General features: G+C 47.1%; 1 protein-coding gene across 3 annotated transcripts in view; it reads right to left on the reverse strand.

Annotated features, from left to right (window-relative positions):
- Window positions 1-2,920: 2,920 nt before the first annotated feature.
- The window catches only part of NRF1 (nuclear respiratory factor 1), a 131,726-nt gene continuing 117,771 nt past the window's right edge, over window positions 2,921-16,875 (reverse strand). For 2 of the 3 annotated variants that reach the window (XM_079785714.1, XM_079785715.1), the window contains exon 11: window positions 2,921-4,014. In XM_079785714.1, the coding sequence (XP_079641840.1) occupies window positions 3,851-4,014 (164 nt within the window). In that variant the 3' untranslated portion in view covers window positions 2,921-3,850. The remainder of the gene's footprint in view (window positions 4,015-16,875) is intronic. The other variant, XM_079785716.1, reaches the window with a different exon arrangement.

The following is a 16,875-nucleotide window of genomic DNA, read 5'->3' on the forward strand; positions in this document are numbered from 1 at the left end:
CTGAACATGAGCCTCACTTGGGTCTGAGTGAAGGGGGGGCACACTGGCAGCCTGAGCTACAGGTGAGCTCCTCCTCTTCCCTGCCTTTCCGGCTGTCCTCGGCTCACTCACTGAATTCAGGTAACTCTAGCAGTCACCAGCATCACCAATAGGTCTTCTCAGATGTAGGACTTAAGAACTAAAAGTCCGTAGCCCAGTCTCTTGGTTTCTATGAAAACCAGATCCTTGTCCTTGGCCGAGATGCTACACTACTTAACGAAGACCCCTAATGTGAGGTAACAGAGCTCGTTCTGCTACTTGGTTCAGATGGGGTCTCATCACACTGGGCTGCAGGGATCTGTTCACAGCAACTTCTCCTCCTCTCGTTCCTCAAGGGCAATGGCCGTGCTTTATTCACTTGGCACATGTCAGCATTCGTGATAAACAAAACTGACCCCCGGGCCAGACCTGGTCTACAGCTGGGTTTTATTTTGTTTGCAGAATAGGTAGAGGATTTTTTATTGTTGAAATTAGGAGATTCATTCATAAGTCTGGACTTCTTGGCTTCTCTGGAAAATTTTGAAGATGGGGCTCCTGGGTCCATGTTCCTCCCGCACGCAGGAGGCTGTCCTCCTTGGACACATGCTCTCCACCTGCCCGTCCCCATCATGCCCTCTCCTCTCTCACCTGAACCACTTCCACTTCAGGCACTGGTTTTACCTACCCGGTCCCTGCGGGCAGCAGAGTTAGCAGCTCCTTTGGAAACGAGCAGTAATGAAAGCCAAGGTCTCCACCAGGCTCACCAGTTTCCAACACGTGCTTGTTGAAAAGGTGTCTGGGTCTTGCCAGGCCAACAGAATGTTCGGTGTATCGTAAGGCCCCTCTGAGAGAAGGCGTTCCCATAAGGAGGTACTTCAGGTAACCCAGCTGTTCCATGGGTGGCCAATGGCAGTGATATTTGGTTGATTTGGCTATAATCAATCCTCGTTCTCGGTCCAACCTCATGGTGAAAATAGGTGACGATGTGCCACTTGTGCAAGGGAAAGAGGTGGTACTGGCTTTATCAAGCTACTGTCATCAAGGAAAACACCTGACTTCCCCATTCAAATATTCCCATAATCATGACCTGGACACTGACCCAAATATCCAACTCCAAAAAGATAGAAAGGGTGGTGGAGGTGGCCAGGAGGCATCATTCCAGGCTGAGGCAGAGTGGCACAAGCTTGGAAGTGCAAAACCATCCTGGGGGGGAAGGGAGGTAGGAAGGGCCTGAAACTGGGGGTGTGGCAGAAGGTACGTTAAAGCAGTGAGCTGTGAGAGAACCCAGGATAACCCACCGCAACACTGAACACTCATGTGGGAGATCCCACGTGCATAGGCACCATCACCCATCCTGACTTCAAAAATGTTTTAAATTATTAACTTTTGGGAGATTTGTTCCACTTATTTATGCATTCATTAGTTGATTGTTGTACGTGCCCTGACCGGGCATCGAACCTGCAACCTTGGTGTATTGGGATGATGCTCTAACCTAGTGGTCGGCAAACCGCGGCTCGAGAGTCACATGCGGCTCTTTGGCCCCTTGAGTGTTCTAACGCCACTTCTTCAAAATAGACTCGCCCAGGCCGAAAACCGACTTCTGCGCATGGGCCACAAAGTTTCAATCGCACTGTGGAACAGCCACACTCAAGGGGCCAAAGAGCCGCATGTGGCTCGCGAGCCGCGGTTTGCCGACCACTGCTCTAACCAACTGAACTACCCAGCCAGGGCTGCACCCATTCTGACATTTAATGTGGAATGCAATAAACCCCTAGAAATCTTTAGGATTCTTCAAACTAGATCCTCCTGCCCAGATCAGCATTTTATAGAACTGATTTAATGGAGCTGCTCTGGTGACGCAGACGGGCAGGAGATCCTGGCACGCTCCTTACAGAGCTCACAGGCCAAGGAGCAGAGCTCAAAGGCCACTGAGCACCCTTTACAAAGCAGAACAAGCCACCCCAAGAGCTCCTGGAGACTAAGTGCTCCTATAGAGATGAACAGTCCCACTTCCTGTTGCCACATTTTTGACTATTTATTGAATGAGGCAGTAATAGACAGAATGGAAAACAACACAGAATCCATGCTCTGCTACTTGGGTTTTGCTTTTCTTCTTCTTGGCAATTTCTCAAACTAGTAGGAGGTTATTTCACCACAAAGGATCATGGACTTTAAAGTCCCTGGACAGCTTCACAATGGCGGTAAAAAATAATAATTATAAAAATAACAAATTATAGAACTAGACTGTTTATATGTAAATTTCCCTTCCCTCCCCCCATAACGTACAGAAAAAAACATACAAAGAACATTGGATAATTTTATATAAAACAAGCAAATACAAGAATCTGAAACTTTTCTCAAAGGCTGAGCAAGACAGGAATAATTTTTTAATGTTGCGTTAAAAAAACACATTAAATACACTATCACACGTGGGGGGCCCGGGAGGAGGGGGAAGAGTTGTCCCTGTTCTCAAGGAGCGGAGATTTGGCCTGTCGAAAAGTCAGGTGAATTTAGCCACTGGTGACTCAGGGCTTGCAGCTGAGAAATCCCAGACATGAAGAGTTACAGAGAAGCCCAGACCCAGGGACACCGTGAGGAGGCAGCTGTGCGGGGCCTGGGCCCACCAGGACGCAAGGTCCCTTCTGAGAGGGCCTGATCCCGGAGCTCAGGAAACACCCAGTCCTTTCTTTTCTCTTCTTATGCCCCAGCCCGGTGTGATGGCCAGCCTTCCTGGGCAGGTGCCCGCCAGCTCCAACCTCCTCTCTGTAAAGCTACAGTTAGAGGAAGTAGAAAATTTGCTTCCACTGGTGAACCCTGGTCTTTGAGTTTTTCTCTCCCTCCTTCCTTTCCCCTCCCAACCCCTCCCACTCGCCCTCCCATTCTCTCCCCCCACACACACCCACAAACACACAACGCGCACACACTCCTCAAACCCTTAATACTTCTGTTACCTTCAGTTCATATACATGACCACTTTAGGACTGACCTTAAAACCAAAGCAGTATTTTAACAGTCATGAGATCAAGAGGTTTCCTGCGAAGAGGTGATGGGAGGTGGAGGAAACCTTCCTGTCCCTGCCTGGGAGCTTTGAGGACGTTCACCCGCCTGTGGCAAGGTCAGCACCTGGGCCAGCCCGAGGAGGGCTCAGCGGCCAGGCCCTGGGGCCCCTGGACCTTCTGGACCCCACAGTCCTGGCACTTCCTTCCCCGGGGGAGTCCAGCAGGGAGAGTTCTGGTGGCCACTGGGAGGCAGCTTTGGTGAAGGCCATGGTCACCTCCACCTGAGTTTGTCAGTAGCTCAACGCATGACCCTGGTATGAACAAAAATCAGTGACTGTGTCTGGCCACGTACCCTACACCCACTAAACTGGGTGAATTATTTTTTTCCACAGCGCACCTTAATTTCATACAGATAATTCCATGCGGGTTTCATATATATATAGATATATGTATATATATATGTACACATATATACTTTATATATATGTAAATGTGTATATCCCTATGTACACATATACATATATTCACATTCGCACATACACACACGTAAGTATACATACATGTTTTTGCAGAAAGAAGTCCTGCCACAATTTGGCTTTTTAGGGACAGTGAAACTGACAGCGCAGTATCTTAATCCACCAATCCCAGAAAATCAAGAGTGGTGCTTTAAAAAAATGCAATTCCAAATCCGCTGCCTTTCTTCCTTTTTTAAAAAAGGGTTAACAATACTTTTCTTCCAAAGTCGAGAGACTTAATTCCATTTGATTGCACCTCTGCAATGTGTAAAAATTTCTGAAGTAGACTAGAAAACGATGCCATGATATGGCTGCACGTCACTGTTCCAACGTCACCACTTCCACAGCCTGGCCGTCCATGGTGACTGTGCTGTCTGCTATCCTGGTGGTCACGGGGGCCATGGCCACCTGCACCGGCCCGTTGCCTTGGGCAAGGCTGGTTACCACAGTCTGGTACATGCTCACAGGGATCTGGACCAGTCCTGGGGAGAGAGAGGGGAGACTGTTGGTGGAGATCGGGCTCAGCTTCAGATGCTGGCTGGACAGGGCAACCAGCTCAATTCCTCAGGGAATCACGTACCCACTTCCACACACCATTACCCCCCCTCTTTACCCCATTTAATTCTTTACAACAGACGGTCAGGGAAGAACAGGGAGGAGAAATTGTGGAAACATGCCTCAGAGCATGGCCTCCCCAACTGGCCAAGAGATGACGCCCTGCCTCCACCTGCAGGAAGCACAGCCCATCCTTGTCCCCTTCCCACAAGCCCATCCCTCTGCCCGCCTTAACCGTCCTAAGGAAAGGCCTCCATTTGTTGTCTGATATTCGGCTGCACTAGCTTCGCCAGCCCTTTCTGCCTCTGTTCCAATTCTCTCAGCTTGACAAAACATTTCCCTCAATCCTATCGTGGCTCTGGCCACTGTCACTCCACTTAAAGTCAGCTTATTGGGGAAAAAAAAGCAGGAAAAAAAAAGTTTAGGTCATAAGTTTTCTGATTTTAGATTTCACAGACCAATAAAATTTTAAAATACATTTTGGGGTCAACTTAAAAAAAAAAAAAAAGACTCCTAACTACATCCTCACATTCCATTACTTCACAGTAGAAAGGAAGGGTTAACACAAAGGAAGGAAGAAGCATGTAATCTCAGAAAAGGGCAGTCCTTCTTCCTAAGAAGGGAAAGCTGGTGATTTTGTATGACATTAAAAAAGGGATTTCCATTAAATAAAGCAGAATAATGCATGCATCAAACTCCTCTTCCTCCTAAAACTAAAATTATAGTGAAGGGGGGCAAAAGGATAGAAATGAGGGAGGTCAACATATGGTTGGAAGACTCAAAGCGAATATCAAGTGATTCTGCCTCATCAGAGAAATGAAAACTGCAACTCCAGTGTCCACGGAGGGCTCAGGACACGGGACCCAGCTCCTGCAGAAATAGGGGAAGAGGCAAAAACAGGGAACAGCTGAAAGTTTGCATTCAACGGATTGGACCAGTAGGCCACACACCCCCAACCCTGTTGTTGACAGGACATCTGAATTCATCTGTGTTGAGGAAATGACCTGGAGAGGCCCAAGAAAAGACTTATAGTGATGTTTGGAGGTGGACAGGTGGGAGGTGGGCGGGGGGAGGAGAAGAGACAATGAGAAACCTGGCCTGCTGTTCCAATACTTACCCCAAGGACTCCTGGCCACCTAGCTCTGCCCTACACACCCTGACAATCAGCCTCTCAGCGTCTCACTCTTAAGGAACAGAGAGAGCAGAGACAATGTGGGGAGCAGAAGAAAACAAATGCCCCCCAAATCTAATATCTTCAAAGAGAGAAGAGGTTTGTATCATAAAAATGAGATGCTTTTATTAAAAGAACCATGGGAAGATTTTTAAATAAAATGATATACATTCCAAAAAATTGTATGAAGATAAAGTCAAGGAAATCTTCCAGAGTAGAAAAGATTAAAAGATGGAAAGTAGGAGAGAAAATATAAGACTTAAGAGGGTCAATCTCTGATAACAGAGTTCCAGAGAGACTAGAAAAAACAGAAGGTAAGAAGTTATCCGATAGGATGTAAATAAAATCTATAACTGAAACACATGAGTGCCAGCCTGACCAGGCCCACTGGATGCTCAGCACAACAGATGCCCAGATTCCCAAAGATGGCAGAAGGAAAAAAGTCATCTACAAAGATCTGGGAACATAATATTGTGGGACTTCTCAAAAGCAGGTCAAGAATGCCTTCGGATGTTGGAGAGGAAAATGTTCTTAGTCCTAAGGAGTGGCCACGGGATCTAGGAAACAGAGAACCCACAACTTGTAGTGAGCTCTGGGGCAGGATGAGGGGCCCAGGGCAAGGGCTATGCAGCAAATTTGAGCGAACAGAGGGGGAAATGGCATCCACCCCGGTGTGTCACGATCATCACTTTCATCTTCTGTTCTGGTCAAACAGGCAAAGTTAATGAAATAACCCAAAACATGCAGCAGCGAGGCCAGTGTGCACTCCTCCAAAGAACCCACACTGGCAAACAGCAGCCAAACCAGAAGCAAAGATCACTTTCATTTCATCGTAATGCTCTTGCTTCCAGGCTCGATTCAGTTAAAGAAGCTTCAAGCCTGGGGACTAAGTCACACACTTTACAAACGCAGTGACTACTGTGAGCAACCTGGGTCTGGGCTGGAGTGGAGAGAACGTAAAGAATTGTCAGATTTAACTGTTTTCTTTCTCCCTTTCACCCTGGTTTATGACATATTTGGGTTTCCTCTGATGTGGGTCCATGACCAACATGTTAACACAGGGTGAAAATCATGGAAGATTTGCCCTGAATAAAACAGAGAAAGGTTCAAACGCAGAAATACAGGTACTGCTATACCCAGATGATCTTTTGAACACAACATGATCTTGCTGTCCTCTCACAATTCTTCAGTGGTCTTCAGTGGCCCTTCCCATCTAATAAAAGAGTAATATGCAAATTGACCATCACTCCAACTCACAAGATGGCCACCCCCATGTGGACACAAGATGGCCACCACAAGATGGCCTGCAAGGGAGGGCAGTTGGGGGGGGCAGGCCTACAGGGGAGGGATGTTGGGAGGGACCAGGCCAGCAGGGAAGGGTAGTTAGGGGTGACCAGGCTGGCAGGGGAGCAGTTAGGGGCAATCAGGTAGGCAGGCAGGCGAGTGGTTGGGAGCCAGCAGTCCTGGATTGTGAGAGGGATGTCCAGTGGGATCGGGCCTAAACGGGCAGTCGGACATCCCTCAAGGGGTCCCAGATTGGAGAGGGTGCAGGCTGGGCTGAGGGACACCTCCCACCGGGCCTCTAGTGGGATATAAAATCCAAATCCCGATGCAGGTATTTAAACCCTCATGTCAGCCCCTGTGGTCCAGTCTGCCTGGTGATCCACCAGCCTCTTCACACCCAGCCAGGTGAACTACTTGATTATGGATCTCCACACACACCTCCACACAGGAGTAGTTCCTTCCACCTCAACTGACTACCCTCTGCTTGTTCTGTGAATGGGCTCCTATTCTTCCTTCAACAGTCAGTTCCCCACCTGGGCGCCTCTGCTCCTGGGCTCCCACAGCACTCTGTACTGGACTCCATGGAGGCAATGGTCCTATTCATTATGCTGTTTGCATGTCTTGTCTCCAAGGAGCCTCTAAATTCCTGAGGGAGGGATGGAGTCTCCATCTGTGAGTCTCTAGCGATCAACAGGAGTTCAGTCAATGTTTTTAACACTCACGAATGAAACCTGCCTTCTGAGATGTCACAGGTGTGTCTGTCCTCGGGACTGAGCGATTGAACTGGATGAGTCTCGGGGTGATTAGGCTGTTTTAGAATGGGAGCTCCCAACCCAGAAAACAGCAATATAAAAACTATTCAGGACCCATCCAAATAGAACCACTTTTAAAGATTTCATCTTCTGTACTTTACCCCACAATCAGGGAAGAAATAAATTTGGCCTCTACAACTGGGTGATGAAATGACTTGCATACAGAGCTATCTCAAGAGGGAATAACTGGTAAAGGCAACTACATATCTGAAAAGCTTTTCATAAGGAGAAATTCCATATATAAGGTAATTTCATAACCTCACATGCCTTGAAATTCCAATTCCATTATCTTCTACAGGCAGTTTCAGTCCATCGCTACCTTAAATAAATGCATTACCACCCCACTGTGGGATTTTAGAATCAGTCTCTCTCCTCTTTCACCCCCCGCCCCCCAGTCATTGTGACATGGATTAGATTAAATCGTCTCAGAGTCTCTGACCTGGCAGCCTTTATGTCCATGGTGAGGGAGGGGGAGGGGACTGGGAGCTTGGAAACCCAGCAGGTACTAAATCGGCCGCTGCCCTTGGAAGAGATGATTAAATGCTGAGGTACAGTCATCAGGCTGGGATTGTCCCGGCATCTGCTCAGTCTGGCCCTGATTAGCCCTAATCTAGAAGGCGTGTGTTAATCTAAGCTTGCATTCTGGGTCATTTCAATTAATCAAGCAACAGGAAACCCTTCACATTCTGCTTTAAGGGCTTGAAGTCCTTCCTTTTGTTTTTTCAGAGAGAACCTGTACAATCTGAGTAATAACACTCTTGACATTTGTAGAGGACTTTCCAAAGCTATCCGACACCCCCTGCATATCATCTGATTTCTGCTAAGACCCTGCAGAAGCTGCAGGGCAGGTGTTCTGCCCTCTCACAGATGACAGGCAAGCTCCTCTGGCAGACCCATGGACCTTCATAAAGGCACGTACTTAGAAGCCCCCCAATCTCTAGTACCCGAATCTTCAAAGCTGTAAGAAACCTGAGTTCATTCAGTTTAGTAAATCCAATCCCCTTTCTTTTTCTTTAAATGCAAAGTAAACAGATAAAAGGTTTAAAGCAAAAACACATAGACCAAGAGAGTCTGAGTGGTTATTTCTCTTGGGAGTCTCTCCATGCGACAGAATGCCCAAGCATGGAGCACCGGGGCCAGCAGGGCTCACTGCTGCCTCTCCTCCAGGCTTCTAGGTAAGGTTGACACTGGCCAAATGGGAAAAGAGGCCAGAGGTGACTCAGGAGCTTCAAGTCCCACCCAGCACAAGGATTTCCTTGTCAAACAGCCGTCAGAACAAAATCCCTGGAGGAACTGCTGGCTTGGGGATCGTGTTTCCCTGTAAAAGACGATGAGACCTGCTCCAGTTTTCTACCAGTTGGGTATCATTCTTGAGCCCAGTGGTCAAACATACTCCCCTTACTCTTCTCCTACCTCAGCAAGTGGCAATTACATCTTTGGCTCTGGCCAAAAACTTTGAAGGCAAGTCATCATTGACTTCACGAAATGCAATGCATCAGCAAATCTGTCCACTTCCTTCAAATACAGACAAGAATCCAACCACTTCAACCGCCGCCACCCTAGGCCAACCCCTATCACCTCTAGCCTGGACTACGCTCAGCTCCCTTTGTCATCCTGCTTCAGCTCTTGCTCCACTGCAGTCTATTCTCCACACAGCAATCAGAGAGATGGCCTAAAACTCCCACTCAAGGTCATGGCTATGGGGTCATGTTCTGAAAATTCAGACCATTTACTCACGTTAAGTGGCTTTGCTCTGTAATCTGCAAAACAGGAAGCCACGGGTTTTGTAGTGGTCTGTCTCTGCTGGTGGCACCGCTGGGGAGACTGGTACACCATGGGTGCCGATGAGTAACTTTTAGGGTCACAGCTTTGCACACTCATGAGCTGACCTACTCTATTCCTGCCCTCCCCTGAGGCAATGAGTTTTATCGCTTACCTGCTGTATAATGGCACACACACACACACACACACTCACACACTTTTGATGGCTCTCTACTAAGGGAAAAATAGAGTCCAAATAGCTAATAGGTGAGGGATTACACCACCTTTCCCACAAATACCCTACATATCCCTTCATTACAACCATATCTGTCGCCTCAGTGTACCCTCACCACCACAGGTATTTGCTCAGACAGGTCCCTCAGCCTAGAGTTATCCCCTGCCAATGTCAGTCCTGCTCTAACAAGTTCCGCATCTTTCACGGGGTTACCTCAGACCTAACAGCCCACTAGGCTCCCTCTTCCTGTGATGTCAATGCCTCCACCAGTCATTTGGCACCAGCTCTGTGCTAACCTGTTTCCAAGTAGTTATTGTTTGTTTTTTCTGTAGAAATCTGCTTACTTAAGATTGATAGTGGCAAGACACTATCTTTGAATACTGAGCAACTTGAACATAACAGATGCTTAATAATTGAGTATGACAACTGGTCATGTTCGTCATGATTTTCAGAAACTTGATTACATTCTTATTAGCTTTGGCCTCCACAGACTGAAGAGCCTGAAGCTTTTCCCTCGGCTCCTGAATGAAGTAGGATTTCTCCACAATATTCTTCAGGTATTGCAGCCAAACGCAGTGTGGCTGTCCAGGTGCATTTTGTGGGATGGTTAAATAGGCTCTTTTATTTTCATTAAAGGCTTCCCAGCTAGAAAGATCTCCGTGTGAATCCTGGCCCGGCCATGGACAGGCTCGCGAGCCTCACTTTCCTCATGTGTAAAACAGTAATTACTTATTACACAGGCTTGCTGAGAACTGGATGTGCGACCTAACGTGCGGGACAGTGCCTGGCACACAGTAGGTACCTGGTAAATGTCAGCTGCTTTTCAAAGATGACTGACTTGGAGTAAGAGGTTTGAGGAAGTCTGGCTGGGGGCACAGATGTGAGACTGAAGTTCTCAGGAAGCAGAAAGGAAAGCAGAGACACACAGATCTCCTTTCAGCAGCAGTGTGCTCCTGCCAGGAAGCACATCACTCCCCGAGGCCTTCAAAGATGGAAAGATTAGAGCTAAAAGGCATGAAATCAGGGCAGATGGACTGGCGGGCAGCGTCCTCTCGGAAATGCAGTGGTGGTCAGAACTGGCACTGAAACGGCACCGGGACACAGGAGGTAGCTGCTGATCCAGTGCCCTGTGAACACGTAATCCGGACTAAACCACTGATCAATGTTAAGAATATGAAATATATGATCAGGGCCAGTATGACGATGCCATCACTCTGATACACTTCTAAAGCCCTCCAGAAACTAATACCAGGCTCAAGCCCGGCAGAGCACAGAGTTGCAGGCCTGGTCAGGGTCACCCGGAACCACAGACTGCCCCCCTCCTCTGCCCCCGACAAGATAGAGCAGGACAGACGGCCCGAGGAAGAATGGGCCTTTCATTTGCCCTCACAGTCCGGGAAGCCTTTGGGAATTGTTGTTTGCTGTAACTGAATCTTCCAGCCCAAAGGCCTTCCAAGTTGGTCATGGAAATATCTTTAGTTAGGAGAAAAATATTGATGATCGTGAGAGAAAAATTACGAGAGCTAAACAAATAAAGTATCAACTAAACACAACAGTTGGTAAAAGAGAAGTAATTCTTAAAATCCAAAGGCTTTAAAATTTATAATGCAATGCCTTCTGTGGTCTATGGACATGAAAGCTAAGTATATGTCTCAGGTACACATAGGCTTAAATGGGGAACCAGAAGACTGTGTGACTGGGAAGAATGGGAATAAATAAACAAGAAATGAAACCATGTATTACCGAAGTAACTTCTGGAATTTTTAAAGAGCCATCAAGGGTATCAACAGGTGTCTCTAGGGGTGGCAGGCAGGAGGGAAGTCCTTTAAAAAAGTTTATTTGCAGGCCTGAAAAAACTTCACATCAGTGACTGACATCTAAGGGCAACCACTGTTACATGAAAACACAGGCATGGTACGTGCTGGTGTAGAAATGGGAGAACATCAGGTAAAGAAGGGAGTCCAGGAGGCAGGCGGCAGGCGGCAGGCGAAGAGGCTGAGAGTAACAAACAAGAACCAGATGGAGAGAGGACAGACACAGGGCAAGAAAAAGGTCATGAAGAGAATGTCCGTATGGAATGAAAAGGAGATGCAGGTAACTCTCGGGAGGGTAAGGCCAGGGGAAACAGAGAGCACTGCTCCCGGTGGTTCTGTTGCTGTTATATTAGCTGCTTCTGGGACATTGAATCTTCCTTTTCCGTGTTTCCTGTCTATGGCTTCTGGGTGCACTGAAGGGATTTGTGGATTAAAACATGTATTACACCTGCAAGTACTGCATGTTCTCATGAAGCCAAGAGCAGCCTCACAGGTGCCCTGGTGCCACAAGCACTTCTCAGCACCCAAGGTTTTCTCCGCATTTGCTAGGCAACATGAAGCCTCGCCAGGAAAAACTCCTTTCTGGAATAAATTCTGTAGCAGTGACTTTGTCTGGGTGGGACAGTGTCACCGTGTCCTTTGCCTGATTTTGCAGGCCAGCAGCAAACGCCTCTTGCCCCCACACCATAAGCCAAATGTTAAAAATGAATTCACTTTTATTATAAAACACATTTTGGAGATATAAACTCATGATTTCCTCTTGAAATGATCACGTGCCCAGGAACACTAATCGAGGCTGGCGGCTTCGGTGTTCAGAACCACGGTGTGTTCGTTATCCTGCGGACTGAGCGCCTCATGAGGGGCGGACCCAGCGGACTCCAAGGTCTGCTGAGGACCTGAGCACGAGGGCTATACCTGAAGCGGCAGGAGAGAAGGGCGTTCACCTAAGGCTGGTGGAGCATGCCGTGCTCGGGGGGACATCTGACCCGACTGTACAGAGAAGGGCAGGAGGTGCTCAGTCAATTTCCAGGAGGAACTATCGGGAAGAAGGGTGAGCACAACACTCAAGGGCTCCAAAGTCTATGCACCAGTGGACAGGGTATGGGCAATGTGAGGTTTTGATATTTTTAAACAGAAAGTGGAGCCAAAATGACGGAAACCTCAGGAGAAAGTCACCAAGCCATCCGAGTTTACAATAGTCAGGTATAGAAATGAATACTGGGAATTATCCAGAGTTAGGAGCAGAGATTCATTTTCTGTTATTATTTTCAACATTTTTACTGTAGAGAATTTCAAATCAGCACAAAAGAAGAGAGACTAGTACAAGAAATACCCCTTACCCCACCCCCAGTGCCCACCATCTAGCCCTTGCTTCTCCTGAACAGGGTTAGACTGAGGCAAAGAAACTTCCAGAAATTTTTCACCCCTTCACACAGCACAACCTGTAGAGTACCATTTAGAAAACAAACAGCAGAATTTCTAAGAGCACTTAGGGCAGAACCCAATTTGCTCAGGCAGGGAGACCCTGCAGGCAGCGGACTGGAAGGTGGAACTAAATGGACAGTTCCAGGGTTTGGTCTCCACAGAGAGAGAAATGGATTTCAAAAAACTGCATTCTGTTTAAGTATTTATCTTGCTTTCCTATCTGGACTGTATTTAGCATAAGCAAATTGTTAATGGGGACAAGTTCTTTTTTTATTTATTTCCCAGAGCTTTCCCCAGCTTTATTCAAGCATAACTGACGAATAGGAATTGTGTAAAACCTGATACATGTATATATATTGTGAAATGATCAGTACATCCAAGCTAATTAGCATATCCATCACCTCACATAGTTAGCATTTCTATTTCTCCTTTTTTGTGTGTGGTGAGAACAATTAAGATCAACCCTTTTAGCAAGTTTCAAGTACACAGTACGGTATTTTTAACCACAGTGTCCATGCTGCATATTAGGTCCCCAGAACTTACACATCTTACATAACTGAAACTCGTCCAAAGAACTATGTCACCGTGCCTGCAAACGGTGAATGGATTTAAATAAAGGTGACAAGACCTGTGGCAATCAGACAGTCAGAGGGATGCCACAGGAATTCAGTTGAGAACGGAAGGGACTAGGTATGAAGAGGAAGAGGGTCTCACAATCAGGAAGTAGAGTCGACTGGGCAGACTGACATAACAGAGACCTGAACCCATTCCTCGGGTCCATGTCATTAACCCTCCTCTGCACACAGCGGCCCTTCTGTGTTGACTGGCCAGCTAGATAACGGCTCACCCCAGGTTAGGGACCATGAAGGCAGAGTTGCTCCACCCTCGGGAAAAGTTCTTTATTAAAAGAAGTCTAGCTAAAAAGGGCAGAAGGAAGGAATAACACCAGAGAAGCACCACTCTATCACTCTCATCGATATAATGGAACTATACGGAATCATTAATGGTTACTGAGACCATTGGGTGACCTGCAGGATGTGGCACCCGGAGGGGCAGCCTCTCATTACCCCACCCTCCAGCTGCTTCCTTCTTCCTCTAAAGATAACCCCCTGCGGCAGTCTCAGTCAGCACCCACTGGCGATGGGCACAACCGGCTCTACAGATGTCTGACAACAACACAGAACTTGGAAAGAGCAATGGGCAAGAGTGACACCCACCCGGGAAGTTCCACAAATCCTCCAGCAAATGTGCCGGCACACGGCGCGCTGTGGACACGCACGTTTTTAAAAGTAGGCCTTCAGTCAGCTCTTCTTGAGCCGAAGGGAGGGTGGTTCATTTCCCCTGTGCTGCCCTCTACCCTGGAATTTGTGATGTATTTTCTTGTAGCAGACTTACTTTCCTAGGTATGTCTTCCTTAAGCTAATAGGAATACTAATTTGTATTCCTTAAGTACTCAGCTGCTGTGGAGGTGGAGGAGATGGTCCAGGCTTTCTCTGACTTGCTCAGAGAAATTGTCCAAGGACTTAAAATGCGTCATGAGTAATGTGCATGACAGATAATCTGTATGTGACATAGAAGAGTTGAATATATTTCTATTTATAAAACCAACAGGCCACGCCTGTCTCTTGGGGCTGCTATGAGAAGAAGTAACATTTTATTTACATGATTGAAGTTCTTGAGATGAAAGACGCTACCTAAACTTGAGGTGGTGTTGTTTCATCTAGGTCCGTTCTCAGCATCAGAGCAGCCACGTAGCGGCTACCAGGGGCAGACAAATGGCGGAGCAAGACCGAAGGTGCTGCCCATGGTCCCCAGAGCTGCTGAGAGCGGAAGCTGTGCCACCAGCTCAGTGTTCCACCCCAGGGGTGTTGTCCACACTCCACGCTGTACACAAAATGGACAATTCACACACACACTCTTGGCCCTGAGTGTTCACATGCCCTCTTGTTAGTAGTCAGAAGCACTCTCCCCTCTCCCTTCTCTCTGAAATCAATAAAAATATATTAAAAAACGAACACCCCACGACAATGAGGTACCACCTCACACCTGTCAGAATGGCTATCATCAACAAACGAGATGTGATGGTGAGGATGTGGAGGAAAAGGAACCCTCCTTCACTGCTGGTGGGAATGCAGACTGGCGCAGCCACTGTGAAAAACAATATGGAGTTTCCTCAAAAAATTAAAAATGGAACTCCCATTTCACCCAGTGATTCCACTTCTAGGAATATATCCCAAGAAGTCAGAAACACCAATCAGAAAGGATATATGCACCCCTATGTTCATAGTAGCGCAATTTACAATAGCCAAGATTTAGAAACAGCATGAGTGCCCATCAGCAGATGAGTGTAATAAAGACAGTGGTACATCTACACAATGGCATACTATGCAGGTGTGAAAGATAAAGAACTCTTACCATTTGCAACAGTATGGATGGACCTGGACAGCATTATGCTAAGCGCAATAAGCCAGTCACTGTCAAAGCTCAGAAGGAAGGCAGGGGACGGTCGGCAGGTGGGAAGAGATCAACCAAGGAACTTGTATGCATTTATGCATAACCCGTGGACACCGACAACAGGGGGTGAAGGCCTGGGGTGTGGGATGGGGGTGGGCTGGGAGAGGTCAACGGGGAAAAGAAGGGACATATGTAATACTTTAAAAAAAAAGGATGAAAGAAAGAAAGGAAGGAAGGAAGGAAGGAAGGAAGAAAGGAAGGAAGGAAGGGAGGGAGGGAGGGAGGGAGGGAGGGAGGAAGGAAGGAAGGAAGGAAGGAAGGAAGGAAGGAAGGAAGGAAGGAAGGAAGGGAGGAAGGAAGGAAGGAAGGAAGGAAGGAAGAAGAAAAACCAGAACTCTCTAGTCCAACAGCAGGGCTGTGAAGCCTAAGCAAGGGAAGGCCAGGGAAGGGCAGCAGAAAGCAGACACTCCTAAGATCATGTCGTGGGTGGGAAAGGACATGAGATTCTTGAAGGAAAACATTTTAAACATAAAAAGATAAAGTTCATAGTCTAAGTAACATGGCTGGAAGGAGCTGCTCCAAAAACATCCTTTTCCTCCTCCAACAAGGCTGACATAGGAACTCCAAGGCTCACTACTTAAACAGTCAAGACATTTAACCTCGGAAGCCATGCTGCCATTAGAACTCACTGTGAAGCAGATATGTTCTCCATGTGCTGACCAATATGGTGGCTACAGAGCACCTGCAATGTGGCCAGTGTGACTGAGGAACTGAACCTTTGATTTTACTTGATTTTGATTAATTTACACTTAAATAGCCAGTGCGCAGCTCTAAAAGCTTTCCAGTACTTCACTGTATAGATGTACCAGTTTTCCGGTGAGCCAAGTCCACATCATACATGTGCTTCAGTCATACATAAACTGCAGAACATGGTAAAGAGCTGCCTTTGTTTAGATGGAAACGCAATCTGAAATTGGATGCTCTACATTCACCTAAAATATATTTTCCTGGCATTCCCCTTATTTACATCACAGGCTTTTTTCCTTTGCTGCTCTACCCCATCCCCACCCCCACGTATTTTAACACCCCACCCCACCCCCACCCCCATGGTGAGAAACTTTATCAGCATTTGAGAACAATACAGTATAGCTGTGCACTATAAAGCTTCAAGCAGTAAGAGGCTGGGCTGGGCAGTCAGGAGAATTGCTGGACGCCTCTCTATGAGCCAATCTGATAGCAGGGTCTTTGTAGTCTCGCTCAGAGCAGTGTCTCAGTTTCCATATATAGACCCCTTCAATGATTCTCAGGTCCAATTGCTAGCTTTACAACCGAAAAGATGTTTTTATCAATTTAACTTCGAAAACCCTATTTAGGCTCTGTAAATCTCTAAATTGGGGCCTTTCTAATAATGATTTGGTATAATTATAAAGTCACAGGCAATTGTGCGGACAAAGCCAAATCTATATGTCTCCTCGCTGGGCCTTTGCTCTCGGTTTGACCGACCGGAGGAGAAAAGAGGCTTTGTCAGGAGCAGATGTGCAGTGGGAGGCCCTGGGAAAGCAGATCTGTTGAATGAAGCAGGTGCCACTTAGACATTCACTTTACTGACTCCAACCACAACCTCCCCTTCATTTGATACCCTGCTCTTGGCAGGAGGATGGGGAGAGAGCATCACACAAAAAGGAAGCATGTTTATCCTGTTCAGATTACTGCTCTGCCAGGCTGCTGCTGCTGGGTTCTGCACACTTGCTCTTTATTAAGCAAATGGCAGATCTGGGAAGTGAATCCCTGTATTTACACAGGTAACCTGAGAGCCAGAGGGCCCCAAACCA

Source organism: Cnephaeus nilssonii, assembly GCF_951640355.1.
Source record: "Cnephaeus nilssonii genome assembly, chromosome: 12".
Classification (NCBI taxonomy): Eukaryota; Metazoa; Chordata; class Mammalia; order Chiroptera; family Vespertilionidae; genus Cnephaeus; species Cnephaeus nilssonii.